A 19,369-nucleotide genomic window follows, 5' to 3' on the forward strand; every position below is an offset into this window, starting at 1 on the left:
GCATTGCTTCTGTTTTTGTTGTAAAATATGAATCCAGAACAAAGTTGGTGTAAGCCTCTTCATCTTGATGCAGGACACTGACCATTCTCCAATCAACGACTTGATTGCAGCCTCTCGGTTGTGCAATCCAAACACCTCGTACAAATACTGTGACAATATACAAGGAATGATTAAAGGGTGGATGAGATGTTTTGATTAAGCCAAGTCTTGGTTTAATCACAGGTTAGACCTCATTCTCAAGACTTGAAATAACACAGCGCTAATTCAAAGTGGCCTGTGGAAAGCAGCACATACGGTAGACAGGAAACACACTTATAACAAATGAGATGTCCTACTATAATTTATGTGTGCATGTAGGCATAGGTTTCAACTTGATCTCGGCATTACTTTTCACAGTACATGCTTTGCAAATATCATCCACAGTGGAGTGAATCACTCCTCGGCACTGCCTGAAGATGTATCTCATTATAACACACCGTGGCTAATATTCAGCATCAACAATGTATCAGCACTGTATCAAAACTGTGAATCATGACGGCATATGTAATAAATCAACAACTCCATAAACTCCTGGAGTCCCAGGTTCGATTATTAGGGCCAGACACATAATTGCCATGTGTAAGAAGTAGGCTACTTTTGAACTGCTACATCTCAATTAATTTCCTGTGAGGGAAACGCCTTAGACAACCTCGTGGACTCAGAGGAGATTCATACTAATAGCTATTTTATGGAGCTCATGCTCAAGTGGTATGTTTTCCAGCTCTCTTACGGGAAGTGCTAACCTAATCAACAGACTTTGAATGCTCAAAACGCTCATGCCATTAAAACAAAGCCCGAGTAAATGGTAAATAATACAGTTTTTGCTCTAAGGAGGGAATTCAGTCATGTGGAGAGCATAAAAGATCATCTCTGTGGGGTGCATCTCCACTACCGTCCACCAGGCGTGGACCACAGCCAACTGTTGTCACCACATTAGTAAAAACCGTCACCACTAGCATTGCGTTTTTGTCAAAAGTTAAAACATCTGAACACTATGCTGGTTCAATAAAATGGGTTAGAGTGCTTTCCTTCTATGCTAATGTGATTTGAACTACCTGAGGCTTGGTCTTTACATACATAAGTTGCCCAAAGTCGAGATCCAGAATATGCAGATGAACAACTGCTGAAGTGAGCTGAGAGAGAAAGCAATGAGGACACTGTGAGGACACACTTTGTCTACTTCACAAGTCTTAAACTCATATCCAATACAACCTCACATGCAGGTTAAGCATTACAGCTCTACACACAGCATAAAAACATGCCCTCTCAGTGTTCGGCAACGGGAATCAGGCCAACGATTATATTCTTGATCTCATGCCAGATTTTGACAGCAGAGCACCTTCATGGCAGACAGGTTAATTCTTCAATTAATTCAGCTGTCTGATGTGAAGAGGTGATGCCCTTTTCCAAGACTGAGATAAAGCATCACATATTAAAGAAAAAAATTAGATAATCCACTGTTTATTTGAACTCATCTCTCTGTATTGATTTTTCCACTCTTTATAAAGACAATTAGTTGCCGACACACTCACAGCAGACACGCACAATGTCCTTTCCCTGTCCTCCATTTATTCAACCATTATACAACTACTAAATAATCTGTTTTCACTTGGCTGCTGAGAAACTAAGAGGCAATCGATAGTAGAGATGAAAACACAAATAAAATCTTTTCAGGTCAGCTCTATAATCCGACGCTCGCTGTTAAGACACTATGACTAGCTCGTGAGAGTTCTTATTCTTCCTAAATGTTGAATGCTATCTTAATGTACATTTGTTAATTATATACCTTAAAAACAGCATGCATTCACAGCATCTCTGTAATGTCGCAGGACTTAAATTTCCTTCAGTATGGAAATAATTTTAAATAAAATAAATATGGAAAACAATGTAAATATGGATACATGTAATGTAAAAGTCGAGACTTGAGGTTCCTTTAGTATGTAAAAAATTTAATAAAATAAATTAAAGATATGGACAAATAGGGAATATATTTTAGCAAATGTATAAGGGATTTGAGATAAAAAATAAAACAACAACAGTAAACAAATTAAAATGAACTAATCAAAATAAACTAATTCAAATAAGATAATAAACAAATATGGTATATATTACAAAGGTGTGACTTGAGTTCTGTTCACTATGAATAATAAAAAAAAAAACACACACACAAACATCACACAAAACCAAAAACACATTGACAAATAAAGAGTACATTAAAAGATAGGTCTTGAGTTTCCTTCAGTATCCATAAACTAATGTTAAATAAAATACAAGAAAAGTTATTAGAAAATAATAAACCTGGAAAAGCAGACAATGGAAAATGCATTGAAAGTAAAATAATAATAATAATAATAATAATAATAATAAATAAAAAAATAAAAAGATAAATAAAAAATAAAAGTTAACACTGGAAAAAAATTTTTTTAACAAGTGTAAACAAAATTAAATAAGGAAAAGTAAAATAAAAAATGAAATAAAACAAAAAAAATATATATTGAGAATTAAACCAAGAAAATTTATAAATAAAGGTTAGCAGAATATAAACATTATCATTAAAAATTATATGAAAATAAAACTTAATAAAAAAAAAATCTGAAAAAAATAACATGAGAAATAAAATGATAAATAAAAAAAGTTAACACTAGAAATCAAAAGTTAGCAATGAAAAAAAAACCATAAAAACAAAATAAAATATATGGGATCAAATACAATACCAAAAATAAAATTAAATGAAAAAGACATTGACAACAACAAAAATATTAAATAAATAATTATATTAAATTATATTATATAGGTAACTTTTTAATATATATTGAATTTCTTTTTTTCACATCACTGGCAAATTTATGTTCTCTCTCTCTCTTTTTTTTTTTTTTTTTTTGAGAATAAATCTATAAGAATCGAGAATTATACCTGCATATATGTTGGTCACTACACCACAAGCATGCAACACACACAACATACATGCAGCCGAACAAATACAAGACATTTGGTGCGATCATGACAGACATGTTCATTTTGTAGCTCTGTATCTAAAAATAAGCATATAAATGAAGTCACTGAAGTGCATCTGATTGCAGTTGACTTGACAATTGCCCGCTGGCCACAGTAGCTGTCATAGCTCTGGGATAAAGTTTGTGGGGTTGATGCTTGACTGACTAGATCTGCTGCTTTTATCATTGACTTGATTAGAAATCTTCCTCTTGCTGCCTTGATCAAATTCCTAAACACCCATGATGGTCGATATATATGCACAAATACACACACTCATGCATGCAAGACGAACACATAAAGCACTTTGTTAATGAATGCAAAACACAAAAACAGCATTTGAAATGCATTTTGTCAAACAAATTAAACATTTCACCTTACATTACATTTGACTCACGAATCTGTCTGGACGTAAACATCAACAGTTAAGCATCACATGACTGAGCCCAGCCAATAGCCATGCACTTGCAGTCAATTCCCAACACAATTGTTTGTGCAGGGGGGTATTCCAGAAAGCAAGGTTAACTTACCATTTGGTAAATCATAACCTCTGGGTTGATTTACCCCAAACCCGCATACCATGAGTATGTCGGTTCCAAAACACCTGAGAAGAGTTAGTTTAATCAACCTCCTACTGGTTACCCAGAGTTAATGCGCGTGCATAAAGGCATTTTCAATGGATCGCCGATTTCACGAGTCAAAATGGAAAATGACAACGAAAAAAAAAGAGCGGCATACTTTACTGAGGCGGAGTTGGAGGTTTTAATGCACGCATACGAAGAATTCAAGCCAATAATAATGAAAAAAAGCAATACGGCTGCATGGGCTAAAGAAAGAGAGTTGGCTTGGCAAAAAATAACGGACAGAGTAAATGCGTGAGTGTATTAAATTGCAAATTTTATATTGCCTCCCCTTTTATTATAGTGCACAATAATTAAACACCCCTTCCGCATCCTTTTGACTGTTAAATCACTACGAAAGCATTTGCTTTTCCTGCCATTCATTTCTTCAGATTAAAATAGTGTATATTGACTAGGAATATATGGTTTCTTATTTAATAAGGTGTAATCCTTCTGGAGCCAGAAGAACTTTGAGCCAAGTCAAAATGAAACACAAAAACATTCTGCAAAAAGGTAATATTTGATTACACAATTACTGAACTATTTATTAAACACGATTTAGTATATTCTTTCTGTCATGTAGCTAATAGAAAGAAGGCTGAAGCCCGTCTAACTGGCGGGGGCCCACCACCACCTCCCCTAACCCCATCTGAGGAGCTGGCTCTGTCCCTTAATAAAGGGCGACCAGTGGTTGCTGGCATTCCAGGGGGCACTTCATCACACACACCATGCACCACAAGTAACATGGTGACATGTAAGTTTGCCACTGTGATTTGTTCTCATTATGACTTAATAAATTACTCTCTGTCACTTATAAAGGCTTTTTGAACATGCTTAACGTTTTTATGCAGGCTTACATTATTTAACTACATATGATGTATAGGCTACTGAGGTCTGCCAATGTAATATATTATTGTTATTATTATTATTGTTATTTGAATAATGCATTAAATTCTCAGCAAATTTTGATATAATATTAATTTGATGAATTAATCAGGATGTGATGTAATTATATCAAGTTATTTGCAGGGCTATTATTCTAAAAAAACTAACAAAAACCCCCCACTTGAAATAAAACAAATATTAGCAGAGATAAATAAAAAAAAACACCAACATTAAAATGATAAAAAAGAAATGGTGTAAAAAATAAAATATTAATAAAAATTAAATATTCTGCCCAAATTATGAAAAAAACTTTACAATTAAAAATTCTATATAAGAAATAAGATAATAAAATATATTAAAACGGATCAAATATAAAAAAATCAAATATATTCATGAAACCTTAAATATTGTAATAGTATCTTGATTCTAAGATGACACTGAAATAACAGACTGATTCACGGCACGTTCATGTTCAGCATTTATTTGTGCATCTTCTCAGTTAACAATGGCTCTGTGTAGTAACAGCTGCTCTATATGAAATCACGCAGCTGATGGAATTTACCGCTGATTAGAGAACCAGCTTTACTGACGAGATGCGCATTAACGATCGGCCGATCGTGATCAGCACAGCCCTACTATATATAGATATATATATATATATATATATATATATATATATATATCTATTAGTGGTAGGCCGTTATCGGCGTTAATGTGCTGCATTAACGGGAGACTCTTATCGGGTGATAAAAAAAATATCGCCGTTAATCTATTCTCAAATTTGGGTTGAGAGCTGGATCTATACTAGGCGAGCTTTGATGACTTTCACCTTGATATTTTAGCGTGGATGTATGCCTAACCGAATTGCAGTGTAGGGGGCGAGAACGAGTCTTCACACCTGTGTGTATGCCTAATGTGTAATTACCACATCAAACGTGACGTGATAACATGGATGCAGCTGAAGTTGCCGGGTTTGCTTCAGGGATTTTTTTTTTAAGAAGCTTCCCAATGGAAACCTCGACAAGACGCACGCCTGTTTCACACAAACTCCGTCTGCAGTGCGTATGCAGTCCGTGTGCGTTACGTATGCGGTGCAGAAGCAGCACGGACTCATACTCATTGTGCTTTCACACAGGACGTGTTTGCAGTCCGCTACTTGGTACGTGGATGATCGCTGCACTGCACTGCACTGACGGACCGCAACCGCGTGAACCCTGGAATCCGTTAACATGGTTGCGTAAAAAAATACGAAACGCATACACACTGCAGACGGAGTATGTGTGAAACAGGCGTAAGGTTGTTTGCACCTTGTGCAATGTAGAATTAGTTTACAGCTTTCTCAAGCAGTTTGTGATGCATTTTGGAAACAGGAGATGAGCCCCTGGTTTAATGCACCACCTGGCTTGAGAAACCCCTTCTCAAAGACTTACTTTCAGTCATTATTTTATTTGGGTAGCACACATATTCGGAATGCCTTTGGCAGAATTCAAATGAGCCATTTTAATCTAGATTAATTCCAAGGTTACAGTGAGATTAATCTAGATAAAAAAAAATAATCTATGCCCACCACTAATATATATATATGTGTGTGTGTGTGTGTGTGTGGTTAGTTAGTTAGTTAGTTAGTTAGTCTCAGCTAACTATAACCCTGGCTGAAATACTAAAATAATGAAATAAACTAAAACTGAAAAACTGAAGCATAAAAAAAAAAATACAATTCAAAATATTAACAAACTATGACAGTATACTTTTATATCATTATATATATACACTGTAAAATCCAATAGTTTACCTTACTTAGATTTAATTAGTTATCTTTACTTAGTCGTTATACTTACTAGGTTTTATTAAGTTTCAGCTACTTTCAAGGCAAATAAAACAATTTACTTACTGTTTTGAGTGACACTTACTTAAAATATTCAAATAGCCACAAAGGAACCAATGACATTAATAAACCAGTGAGAGGCAGCAGTGCACTAATATGTTGCTTATTGCCGGGGTTTTTTTTTTAGCTCACCATTATAGTGATTAGCATTCCCTTTGGTTGGGCACTTTAAACTTCATTTATGTTACTATAATTTTCTCTCTATTAATGGAGAAATGCATCATGAAATCAGAGTTATTTGATTTCAAAGAAAAGTAATAAATAGGTTGCTTTTATAAAATGACCTATTTTTTAATTAAAGCATTTTTATGTGTGTGTTTAATAATGACCTTTTTGAGATTTTATTTTTCATAAATACCTTGATATGCTTTTTATATAATCCTTGAATAGTGAGTGGTAATATGCTGAAGTCACACACAGACTTAAACATTCATCACGTTAATCACAACAATGGTAACAATTAAATTTAATTTATTTTCATTAATTGTAACAATAGCCATTTTATTTGCTCTTTTTGTTGTGCTACTGCTGACACAAGACAGCAAATAAAATTGGCAAATAAAAACAACAACTTTAAAACAAAGCAACTGCATAATTTATTCTGCGCAATGTATTCTGGGAGTCAGTGAGTAGCTATACTAAGTCATGAGTAAACCTAAATGAAAGGATCAAGTACCCCCTACAGTTCTTTTTTAGTTACTAGAACTCTTGTGTAAGTTAACTATACTAAATAAGCATTTGTCAGTAAAACATACTATTCCTATTTCACTTTACTTAGTTTTTTCGAGGCAATCAGTTTGCATCCTTTTTTTAAGTAAGCCCAACTTATTAGATTTTACAGTGTATATATATATATATATATATATATATATATATATATATATATATATATATATATATATATATATAATCTGTATAATAATACTGATAATTTGATTGATGTAATTTAGTTAATTGGTTCTATTTTAATCCTTTCTGGTGTTATTAGCAGGCAAATCTCCAGCTGGTTTGTTGAAATACCATCTAAACAGTTTGTCTAATGTCTGGGCGTCTTATTTCAAAGACTTTGAATGTACAAATGAATTCAGTACCAAAAGCAAATGTGAAACTGGTCAAACCAGGCTGTTAATTTATTCATTTTAGTCATTGAAATGTACATGAAGCAGAATGGAGTGGTATCCATAAATGTTTTACCAAATGACTCAGAAAAAAAAAGCATCTATAGTGGGAATCATTAAACTTCTGCAGTGAATTTGAACTGACGAAAATTCTATTTTTCATGCCTGCAATGAGTCATTCAAATCCAAAGATTTGCAACGGATAAAATCAAGACCCACAACAATAATGTTGCCTCAAGTACGCTTTTTCACATAGAAATGTGTCATATTACAGAGGTAAAATGTGTTGTGAATGCTGGTACATGCTGTTAAACTTTACAGGCAATGTTATTCAAATTTCATTCACATATTATATTATAACACTGGTGCAAATGCTTTGAAAAGTTCAAGGAGCAAGATTGTATGAGAAAGCAGAGGAAGTGGGCACGTCACCATTAATCCCTTTGATCTACAATAAAAAGAGGCTAAAAATATATGTTGGGAAGGGGGGTGGGGGTGGAGCTGAAATCATTTAAAATGTGTGAAATGTGGTTTTGGAGAAGATCACTCAAAAATGATTTAAAAGAAAAGGGAGACCTGTACTGAGGAACTGTTGTTGAACTGCATAAAGCAACAAAATACATCAGCATAAAATATCTTCTATAAAGGGACGTGTGTGAGTGTGTGTGAATGAGCTGAGGTGAGGAGTTCATGTAAGGGAGACAGGAAGTATCAGAATGCAGAACTGAGGAAAAGAAAAGCAGAGAGACCGTAGGGAAGTCAACTGCACAGAACTAAATGAAGATTCTGTGAACAATTCATGTCAGTCATTTCAAGAGAAAAGAATGAACACTATATGGAGAACAGTTCCTAGAAGCCTGATGTCAAATGAACAGAACAGAAATAACAAATCAGAAATTAGCTGGGTTATTAGAATATATATTTCAATTAATCAGGTCAAGTAACTTTGCTGTGTTTGATATTTCTCTTAAGTACACATTGTATTCATTTTTTTGTGTCTGTGAATATCTGTGAATTTGCATACTGTATATGCCATGAAAAGATATAAATAGATTTTTATCACACACAAACACAAAACAATAACATATTTGAAAATCACAACCAATTGAAAGCGAGACTTGCATCATGTTTATATTATAAAATTCAGTAATTTTTTTATTATTTTCACATTTTTTTCGGTAGATGAAAACATTCCAGGACCTTTGGAAACAAACACCATGAAAATCATTCAATTACAATTACAGTATTTTTTATTGGAACTGGTTGATTCCTAATCCTTAACATAAATGATTAAGAACTAATTACAATTAAATAAAAGTGATGGACAAAGGTGGTTTTTAAAAAGTTAATAAATCACAGTTGGGCGACAGGTGCATCCACTCATTAGATTTTTGCTTCGGAGCCGAGTAGTCGATGAGAGCAGTCACTACAAAGCCATTCATCTTTGTTTTAAAGAAGCTGTTCCTGGTCGGTGTGACGGCGCGGTACAGCGGTGTCCCTGTGACGGCGATTCCCCTGGGCGCTTCGGCTAAAAGAGACAGTTTTCTAAAAGAGCAAATCACGGGCGATTCGCGTCTTTTTCAAGATGCCGTTTCGTCCGTGTCCTTCTGGATGCGGTCGTTTCCTGTCTTCGGTGGACGGTCAAGAGCGTTGTCTGCAGTGTCTGGGCGTCCAACACGCTGAGGCAGCGCTCGTGGATGATTCATGCATCTACTGTGGGCGTATGAACATGGCAGCGCTGCGATTGCGTCTCTCACTCCTCAAGGGAAGTGCAGCAGACCCCTCTGTCGCCACCCGTCCCGGTTTTTCTGGCTCAAGCAGAGGACCGCCGGCTGGCGCTCTGGGAGATCTGAGGGTTACAGTGAGAGCTTCTCTCTGGGCCACGCCCCATGGACCTCTCACTCCTCCCGCAGCGCCTGTCCCGTGCAGCTGCCGATTGATTCTGCTGGGCCGTCTCACGGCGGTCCCAGCGTGTCTTTCGGTGCGCCGCCTGAAGATCAGATGTCGATCGCTGCATCGGGGGATGGGTTATCGACCTCTGAGGATGAGGATTCGGCGGGGCTGCCCGGGGCTCGGGTGTTGTTGCTGCTGCCGAATCTGACTTGGAGTTGTCGGCCATGCTTGCCCGGGCAGCCGTGAGTATCGGGCTGGAGGTGACTACACCGCCCAGTCCCGAGCCCTCACGGCTGGATGATTGGTTTCTCAGCGCGGGACGCGGCTCACAACCTCGTTCTGCTCCGGTGCCTTTCTTCCCGGAGGTGCATGAAGAGGTGACGAAGTCGTGGACGGCCCCTTTCACGGCCAGAAGCCGCTCGTCTCCCTCTTCCATCCTCACCACCCTCGATGGCGGGGCAGCCAGGGGGTACGTGGATGTTCCCCAGGTGGAGAGAGCGGTTGCGGTGCACCTGTGCCCACAGAACGCCGCCACTTGGAGGAATCGTCCGCGTCTCCCGTCCAAGGCCTGTAAACTGTCGGCCGCGCTCGCTGCCAAGGCTTACAGTGCCGCGGGCCAAGCTGCCTCTGCCCTGCATGCCATGGCTATCCTGCAGGTACACCAAGCCAAGGCGCTCAAAGCAATGCACGAGGGTGGTACCGACCCGGGGTTGATGCAGGAGCTGCGCACGGCGACTGACTTCGCCTTACGGGCGACGAAGGTCACGGCGCGGTCCCTCGGGAAGGCAATGTCCACGCTGGTGGTCCAGGAGCGGCATCTCTGGCTGAACCTGGCTGAGATGAGGGAGATGGACAAGGCCCGCTTTCTCGATGCTCCCATCTCCCAGGTAGGCCTGTTCGGCGACACTGTCGAGGACTTTGCCCAGCAGTTCTCGGCGGTGCAAAAGCAGACTGAGGCCATCCAACACATCTTGCCCCGACGTGTGCCTCCGTTTGCCACCATTCCGTCACGGGCAGCGCCTGAGCCTGCTCGTCGCCGTGGGCGCCCCCCGCGTCCTCCACACCAGCTCCGCCCCATGCTGAGAGTTCTTCGAGGCCGGCGCGTCGAGCCCCGCGCAGGAGAGCGGCGCCCCCCGTGTCACTCCCGGCTGCGAAGTCCTCAAGGAAGTCGACTAAGCGGCCCTGACACAGGCAACTCGGAGATGTGGGGAACTGCTCTTCAGGAGCTGGCGAAGACAGCGCCACTCTTTCCCCCGGAGGAGGGCCGGGTGGAAAATCTTCAGTTTATGTTTCTTTCTGTTCCGCCGCTAGTCAAACGGCCAGTGGCACCCACTTTTTCAAAAAAAGAGCAAATTCCCCTTCCTCCGAGTTGCAAGGCTCGTGGATTGACAATGAGCGACGCACAGCCTCCTCACTCTCACCCACGACGCCCCTTTCGCCAGCGGTCGAGGAGTCGCGGTTCGGAGACGCAATGCCTCTCCAGGCGTCTCTGGCCAGTTCCTCCGGGAACACTGGGAGTGTGGCTGTGATGACTCAGGACGCAATGCCTTCTGGGCCTTCCGACACAACTCCCCATCGCTGCACCACTGCGGGTATGTCGACTGTCCCTTTGGTGCCACTTGTACGGAGTCTGGGAGCGTGGCTTTCGCTGCCCAACCCGTCACGCTGGCTCATCCGGACGGTCCGACTCGGCTACGTGATTCAGTTCGCCCGGTGACCTCCCAAGTTCAATGGCATGCTCGAGACTTCGGTGGCAGTCCGGGACGCCTCTGTCTTGCGCGAGGAGATTGCTGTCCTGCTGTCTGCTCGTCACAGACCGTTTCTGCGGTTTGCCTTCGAGGGTCAAGTGTGGCAGTACAAGGTCCTCCCCTTCGGGTTCTCCCTGTCCCCCCGTGTCTTCACGAAGGTCGCGGAGGGCGCCCTTGCCCCACTCTGGGAAGTGGGCATCAGGATCCTCAACTATCTCGACGAATGGCTCATTATGGCCCGGTCCCGAGAGGAGTTGTGCGATCACAGGGACTTCGTGCTCCGGAACCTCAGTCAGTTGGGGCTTCAGGTCAACCGGGAGAAGAGCAAGCTCTCCCCTGTGCAGACAATCTCTTATCTCGGTATGGAGTTAGACTCGGTGAGTATGACGGCACGTCTCACCAGGGAGCGTGCCCAGTCAGTGCTGAACTGCCTGAGTTCCTTCAGAGGCAGGACAGTGGTACCACTGTTGTCACAACAGATGCCTCCAACTCGGGCTGGGGCGCGACATGCAACGGGCAGGCAGCTTCGGGGTCCTGGACAGGACCTCGACTGCTTTGGCACATCAACTGTCTGGAGTTGCTGGCAGTGCATCTAGCTTTACGACTGGAGTCAGACGTGGCTCAAGTCGCTGCGCGCTATCCACATCCCGGGGGAGCTCAATCGTGCAGCCGACGTGCTCTCACGACAGCTCACTTTCCCCGGGGAATGGCGACTCCATCCCCAGACGGTCCAGCTGATCTGGAGTCGATTCGGGGAAGCCCAGGTAGACCTGTTTGCTTCCCACGAGTCTTCCCACTGCCAGCTGTACTATTCCCTGTCCCAGGCCCCCCTGGGCACAGATGCACTGGCACACAGCTGGCCTCGGGCTTTACGCAAGTATGCGTTTCCCCCAGTGAGCCTGCTCGCACAGACATTGTGCAAGGTCAGGGAGGACGAGGAACAGGTCCTGTTGGTTGCGCCTTATTGGCCCACCCGTACCTGGTTTTCGGAACTCATGCTCCTCGTGACAGCCCCTCCCTGGCGCATCCCCCTGTTGAGGGACCTTCTCTCTCAGGGGCTTGGCACCATTTGGCACCCGCGTCCAGATCTCTGGAACCTCCACGTGTGGCTTCTGGATGGGACGCGGCAGACCTAAGTGATCTGCCCCCAGCGGTGGTAGACACTATCACTCAGGCTAGAGCCCCTTCTACAAGGCAGGCCTATGCTCTGAAGTGCTCTGAGTCTGTTTACGAATTGGTGTTCTTCTCACCGAGAAGACCCCCGGAGATGCCCGGTCAGAGTCGTGCTTTCTTTCTTGCAAGAAAGGTTGGAGCGTGGGCTGTCACCCTCCACCCTGAAAGTGTATGTGGCTGCCATTGCAGCCCATCACGATGCAGTGGACGGCCGGTCCCTGGGGAGGCATGACCTGATCGTTAGGTTCCTGAGGGGTGCCAGAAGGTTACATCCTCCTAGGACACCCCTGATTCCCTCCTGGGACCTCTCTATTGTCCTGGCGGGACTTCAGAGGGGTCCCTTTGAGCCGCTGGATTCAGTCGAGCTTAAGTTCCTGTCTCTCAAGACAGCGCTCCTGATCGCGCTCACTTCCATCAAGAGGGTCGGGGACCTCCAAGCATTTTCGGTAAGTGAGGAGTGCCTTGTGTTCGGGCCGGCCTACTCTCACGTTGTCCTGAGACCCCGGCCTGGATACGTGCCCAAGGTTCCCACCACTCCCTTCCGAGACCAGGTGGTGAACCTGCAAGCACTGCCCCTGGAGGAGGCAGATCCAGCCTTGGCATCGCTGTGTCCCGTAAGAGCGCTTCGCACATACGTGGACCCCACCCAGAACTTTAGAAGCTCTGAGCAGCTCCTGGTCTGCTTTGGAGGTCAGCAGAAGAGGAAGGCTGTCTCTAAGCAGAGGTTGGCCCACTGGATAGTGGATGCCATCGCCTTGGCTTACCATTCCCAAGGCGAGCCGTGCCCCCTTGGGGTGAGGGCCCACTCCACACGGAGTGTGGCCTCTTCCTATGCACTGACGCACGGCGCCTCTCTGGCAGACATCTGTCGAGCAGCGGGCTGGGCGACACCTAACACCTTTGCGAGGTTTTACAACCTCCGTGTTGAGCCAGTTTCTTCCCGTGTGTTGGGTAACAGGTAATTGGCGGGAAGGGCTGGCTGGGTGTCATGCTTGCTGCGCAATTCCCCCTAACATGGGGATGTGAGCGCCTTTCTTCTCCCAGTAGAGTTCCCCGGTTGGCGTACCCTGGTCGAGCATCCTCCAGCACCCTCGGCAGTCAGACTTGGCGGAGCAGTCTGTCGCCAGGCCCAGTACTGGCGTTAGCATGCCCGGAGTTCCGGTCAGCCCCTGTACTGGGCTAGGTGTTCATATGGCTTGGTTCCCTACGGGTAATCCCATATGTGTATTTTTCCACGGTAAGGTTTCCCTCTTGGCAAACCCGTGTCTTCCCTTGACAGACCCGTTCTGTCAGTCTCTTCTGGCAGCCGTTCCATCCCCACTCCAAGGTAGGACCTGCCTCAGAGACCCCTTCCATATGTAGTACTGCCCCCTGGGTCAGTCCATATCGGTATATATCCACATGTCACCTCCCTTCGGGTAGGATGTGGTCTCCGTAGCGACCTTTTCCTAGGCTTGCTTACCCATTGTCTTGCCAGCTGAAAGAACAAATAGGGAAGATTTGAAGCAATCTTTCTCTGAAGGTTGAAATCCCTTCCATTAACTTTATGTGGGCGGAACAGCAGCGTGGCCTTCTCCAGCAGTGATGTACTCACCCTTTGGCCCCTTCGGTACCAAGGTCAGTGAATTTGCGCTGGGGCTTTGGGAAGGTTACGACCTTTAGCGAAGCTTTTGTGGCACGCCAGGGCTTGTCGACAATTGCAGCGCCACAGGGTTGTAACGATGTTCAGGTTGTGGCGTTTTCCATAGGACCCCATATGTTGTTCGACATAACTCGTAGTGACCGACAGATAGGGAACGTCTCGGTTACGTACGTAACCCTCGTTCCCTGATGGAGGGAACGGAGACGTTATGTCCCCATGCCACAACCTTGAACCGTTCACTTTTGCCGGGACACGTTCTCGTGTTTTTTATTTTATTATAATTTACTTTAACATTTTTAAGTAGCAGAAAAATGGTTATTTAAAGTAAATTAATATAAAAATAAATAAATAAATTATAATTAAGAACTATTTAAATTATGCATATGCAATAAGGGCTGTGTGATTTCAAAGTTTAAAATTTCTGATAAATTATTATCTGACAAATTAGATAATTCAACAAACTTTTTAATCTGTTTTTTTTCTTCTTTTAAGTTTATACATTTTATATAATTTATTATTTTTATTTTATCTTTCAAATTTACTTTAACATTTTTTAAATCAAATCCAAAATATTAATTAAGACATTGTACAAACACAAACGTATACAAACTTGCCTCTTCACACAACAGGGGCAAAGTACAAACATTTCTGATTAGGAACAAAAGTGGCTTTTACAAAATTATGCAAATCAATTAAACAATTGGGGTTGAGGTTCAAGTGTGCTTTTCAACAGTCCAATTAAACCGAGCAGCAGAATAATGTGTTAGAATAGCAGATGTTTCTCACCATTAAAGCTGACGTTTCTGATGTATCCCAGCAGCTCCTTGCCATCTATGTTGCTCATGCGTGGACAAAGGCCTGGATATCCCGAGCAGAGGTCCCGATGCATGCGGTGCAGCGCGTAGGCCATGGCATACACTGCGTCCATCACAAACTGCACCTTTCCTTCTTGCTCGTAAGTGGAGTCCCTGCCGACCTTCTCCAAGCCTGCAAAACATAAAACAAAACAAAAAAACAAAGAAGACATGAGTCTAGTGTAAAACTTTTAAGCTTTCATATCTGGCTCATAAGAATTCAGAGATCCTGTTTATTTATTTCCCTAAACATGCCCAAGTGACAGGCTTGGTGCAAGATCTTGGCTGACTCTGGGATGAGGCATTCATTTATATGCAAGTTTAATTTATTTGCAAAGCTTTTCAATGCAATTTCTTCGTTCCAAAGCATGCCAAACTCATTCACACAATGCCTCAATGCCTGACGATGAATTCATGCCGTGTTCTGTGATAGTTTATTAGCGCCGAATGGAGTGACCTTTCCACTGAGGTTAGCAAGAGAAAATGACAAAAACAAACTACGCCAACAACAACAACATGAGTGCGAATCCACTGCATAGAATTGTGGAGTGTTGATACCTCCATTTTCCCATTTATGGCAAATCCTGCGTAAAGCAACAATGAAAAGAGAGCAAATGAAAAGGTCCAAGTAGAGCGCTGCTCAATCATTGAACTTGTCGGGCTGAAATTTATAGAGACTCATTTACAGAGAATGAAATACATTGCGTCTCTGTAGTGGACTGAAGTCTACAACTAAACTGAACAGAAGTTTTATCTCACCAGAAGGAGCAGTTACTTGTCTTGTTGGTTTAATAAATCTCCCAGGTTCTGCCACATTAAGGTGATCTTGGACACAGTATCTTCAGAGAATGCTACAAATTAAACCATTTAATCTTAAGCAAAGACTGGACTATGAACTTGAAATAAGGCTCTAGACTGCACAAATGAAGCCAACTTTGGCTTCTAAACATGGCTATGTGATATAACCAAACTCATCATTTATATATATATTAATTTCAGTAAACATATGATTTCTTTACCAAGAAAGTGGCAAGATGAAAACCACTATTTTCTGTTTTTAAATTCACATAGCAACTTTTCAAATCCAGATTTTGATTTTAAAGATTTACTTAAATTCAACTTCCAAAAGTTCATTCATCTTTGCCACGTTACATTCATTTAGTTGACTAGTTCTATGTGCTGTATTAACAAATACATAAATGGCATTAATAAATACACTAACATTGACAAGCTATGTAATATCGCATTCATAATCAAATGTGATTCATCTAATGAACACAACATAGCTTAGCTTGTCAATGATCTACGGCTTTGTGCATTAAATGCATCTGAATAGTTTACATCTGAAAGCACATGGATATTTACCAGTACTACTAATCACAGAACCGGCTTTACTGATGAGATGCACATGACAATCACATGCGATTTATTGTTCAGCCGTTGTTTGTTTATCAAAAAGCACAAAGTATATAAGGAAAACTAGAATGCCGGGTGTATTCATTACTGTCTAGCGTTCATGGAGTGGTGTGCTGTGATTGGTTGAGCAGATACAGTATATTGTATTCTGCAGAGAAGGGAAACTGACGTTTGTTTGGAAAAAAGGGGAGAAAACATGACCTAATAACTCTGGGAATATCACATTTTGCAAAAAAAAAAAAAAAAAAAAGATTTTTCTATACTGACCAGATACAATACTAATTTTGGTAATATTTTTTTTAAATGGCGTTTATCCCGTTTTGGAACCAAACTATCTGATATATATATATATATATATATATATATATATATATATATATATATATATATATATATATATATATATATATATATATAAAATTGCCTGTCAAATGTACTAAAACAATTATTTCCGAATTCGCCATTGGATAAAACAAAAATCTCCATTAAATCATGAAATAGTAGTTGTGACTGGCAACGCTACGCTTCTGCTCTCGTGCAAACTTCACGTCTCCGCCAAATGGTTTCGATCACAGTAATCAATGCGAGATACTCGAGAGTAGATGGAAAGCGCCCAAGTGGAGCAGTGAGGCAAAACTACTGACCTGTCCAGGACTTCAAGTGCAGATCAGTTTCATCTCTAAATAGACTATTGTAGTTTTATCTTTGTTAACTTAGTTAAGTATTAAACTGCTAGCACCTGTTAACAGTAGCAACACATTACTCATCACTCTAAACACTGTATACTAAAGGACATCATTATTATCTATTATAATGTTACAGTAAATTTTCACATCATTTTATAATAGATTTAGAGGAAGCTAGGGCAGACAACACCACAACCATTAAAAAATTAGGTTTGACATATACAGTATGATATAGACTAATATAATATCAGTGTTGGGGAGTAACTACAGTAGTTACATGTAACAGAGTTCTGTAATTTAATTACAACATGAATGTAACTAATCAGTTAGAGTTACTGAGAAAAATTGTGTAATTAAAGTTACTTATGAAAATGGTAATTTCAAAGGGGGTAACATCTGAATATTTTCTGTTAAAAAGCTAGGATATGCTGAATAATTTTAATTTGTTGCTTTCCCTGTTTTGATGCACAATGCCTCCTGCCATTTAAAGGCAGTTTAGGAAAGCAGTTCTATTCTGATGCTTTAGATTCTCTTGGTTTAATTAGCAGCACACCACGTCTGCCAATTATATCAATCCTCACACTGCTGACAAAAGCTATAGGCTACAACCTGTCTGAGAGCTGCCACCATGGCATGATAAAAACGGCTTCCAGTGCTGGAAATTTAAAAATCAAAAATCAGAACGATCTCAAAGTGAAAAGAAGTGCTAAAGTCTGAAAAGTAATACCATTTCATCAGCTACATTACAGTACTTTAATGAAGTAATTAAAATAGTTACAGAAGCCTATTTATTACATTTTAATTAAGGTAACTTGTAATCTGTAACCTATTACATTTCCAAAATAACCTTCCCAACACTGTATAATACAATATAAAACTATGGAATATACAAAGAACATCACAGAAATACATTCGGAAACATTTTAGAAACATCTCTGCAACTACGCACAACATCAACACAGTTGTGGGAGTTTTGAACAGTTAAGCAACACTATAAAAATCCACAGTGAAACTGAAGTTAAATATTCATTTTTTTTAAACCCATACAATTTTAAAAGTGTGCCCTTGGAAGGCAGTGTGGCAAATCTTGATGCACACATTTAAGCCAAGCATTCTGTGCATAAAATGCAGTCCAAACACACATTAGTCTCATAATCAGTCCCAGATCTAAATGTTGAGTAAGTCTGGAGGTATGAGAGGGAAGGATCTTTTGTCTAAATGAGTGATGACTGGCAATGCAGAGGACACAAAGCCCAATTATTAAAACCAGCATCTTAATTAAACTTAATTTACAGGCCCTAATTCAATTTGCCCAGGATGAGACCAATACATAACGCGTTTTCGCAGCATATGAATAGAGCTGTGCCATTGTTAGATGGGAAAATTAGATAAATGTCAAATTAATTATTGAGATTTTTTTTATCATCAAGAGATTAATGAAGAAGAAGAAGAAGAAGAAGAAGAAGAAAAAACAGGAACAACTTCAGAGGCCATTTTTGGCTTCTGACAGCTTTGAATACATTTCCATTAATAGAGTAACATTACAGCTGCGGTTGTTCGTCTTATTTTAAAGCTTCACAATAGCTGATGAAATGTCAAAAATTGATTGACATCTGCTGGACTAATTTTGTGATTGTGAAATATCCCACAATGCAATGCATTTACCCTAACCATGCAATTAAATAACCAAAAGTCTCTTTGATTGTTTTGTCAGACTATAAAAAGTTAGAATATTTTTCACACATAATTGGATTGAAAATACAAAATTAATATTTTAAGGCCACATTAAATGGACAAAAGGTGACACTTAAGACATTTATAATGCTACAAAAATAATATTTCAAACAAATGCTTTCTATTAATCAAAAAAAACACTGTTTATACAATATTACATTTCAACATTTATAATAATAATTAATGTTTCATGAGCACCAAACTTTTTACTAATTTATATTAGAATGATTTATGAAGCATCATGTGACACTGAAGACTGGAGAAATGGCTTCTTATCATGTAGAAGTGATAGGTAGGAAGAAGAAAATGTCATTATAGACAACACAGCTTCAGTACAACTGACAAAGACATTATGAGGAAGTAACTCCTCACTGCACAGGGGCCATAGCATGACAGAATCGTCTAATTTTCAACCCAACTGCCTCTTGGACAATTGGGTTTTTGGGAATCCTGTCAGTGTCAATCTATTGAACATTTCACAGTAATGAAGAAGTGGAACTAAAGCTTCTCATAGCTGGAGCACTTCCATTGATTGCGTCCTCGTTTTCCTTATTAAAAATGACAAGTTGAAGTGAATATCAACTAAAGGGCATGTGTTATATGAGCTGCTGTTTATGTTGTTGTCTCAACGGTAGAATAACTGCAGTTTCTACTGCAGTGGAGTCAGATGCAAGATTCCTTTTCC

At 40.7% G+C, this 19,369-nt stretch overlaps 1 protein-coding gene across 4 annotated transcripts in view; it reads right to left on the minus strand.

The window, feature by feature from the left end:
• LOC132133532 (metabotropic glutamate receptor 8-like) overlaps positions 1-19,369 on the minus strand; it is a 193,085-nt gene that overhangs the window by 34,218 nt on the left and 139,498 nt on the right. For all 4 annotated transcript variants that reach the window (XR_009429166.1, XM_059546397.1, XM_059546396.1 and 1 more), the window contains one exon: positions 14,781-14,981. Coding sequence is in view for 3 of the 4 variants with exons in the window: in XM_059546397.1 (XP_059402380.1) it covers positions 14,781-14,981 (201 nt within the window). In the remaining variant the exon portion in view is untranslated. The remainder of the gene's footprint in view (positions 1-14,780; positions 14,982-19,369) is intronic.

Source organism: Carassius carassius, chromosome 50 (genome assembly GCF_963082965.1).
Source record: "Carassius carassius chromosome 50, fCarCar2.1, whole genome shotgun sequence".
Classification (NCBI taxonomy): Eukaryota; Metazoa; Chordata; class Actinopteri; order Cypriniformes; family Cyprinidae; genus Carassius; species Carassius carassius.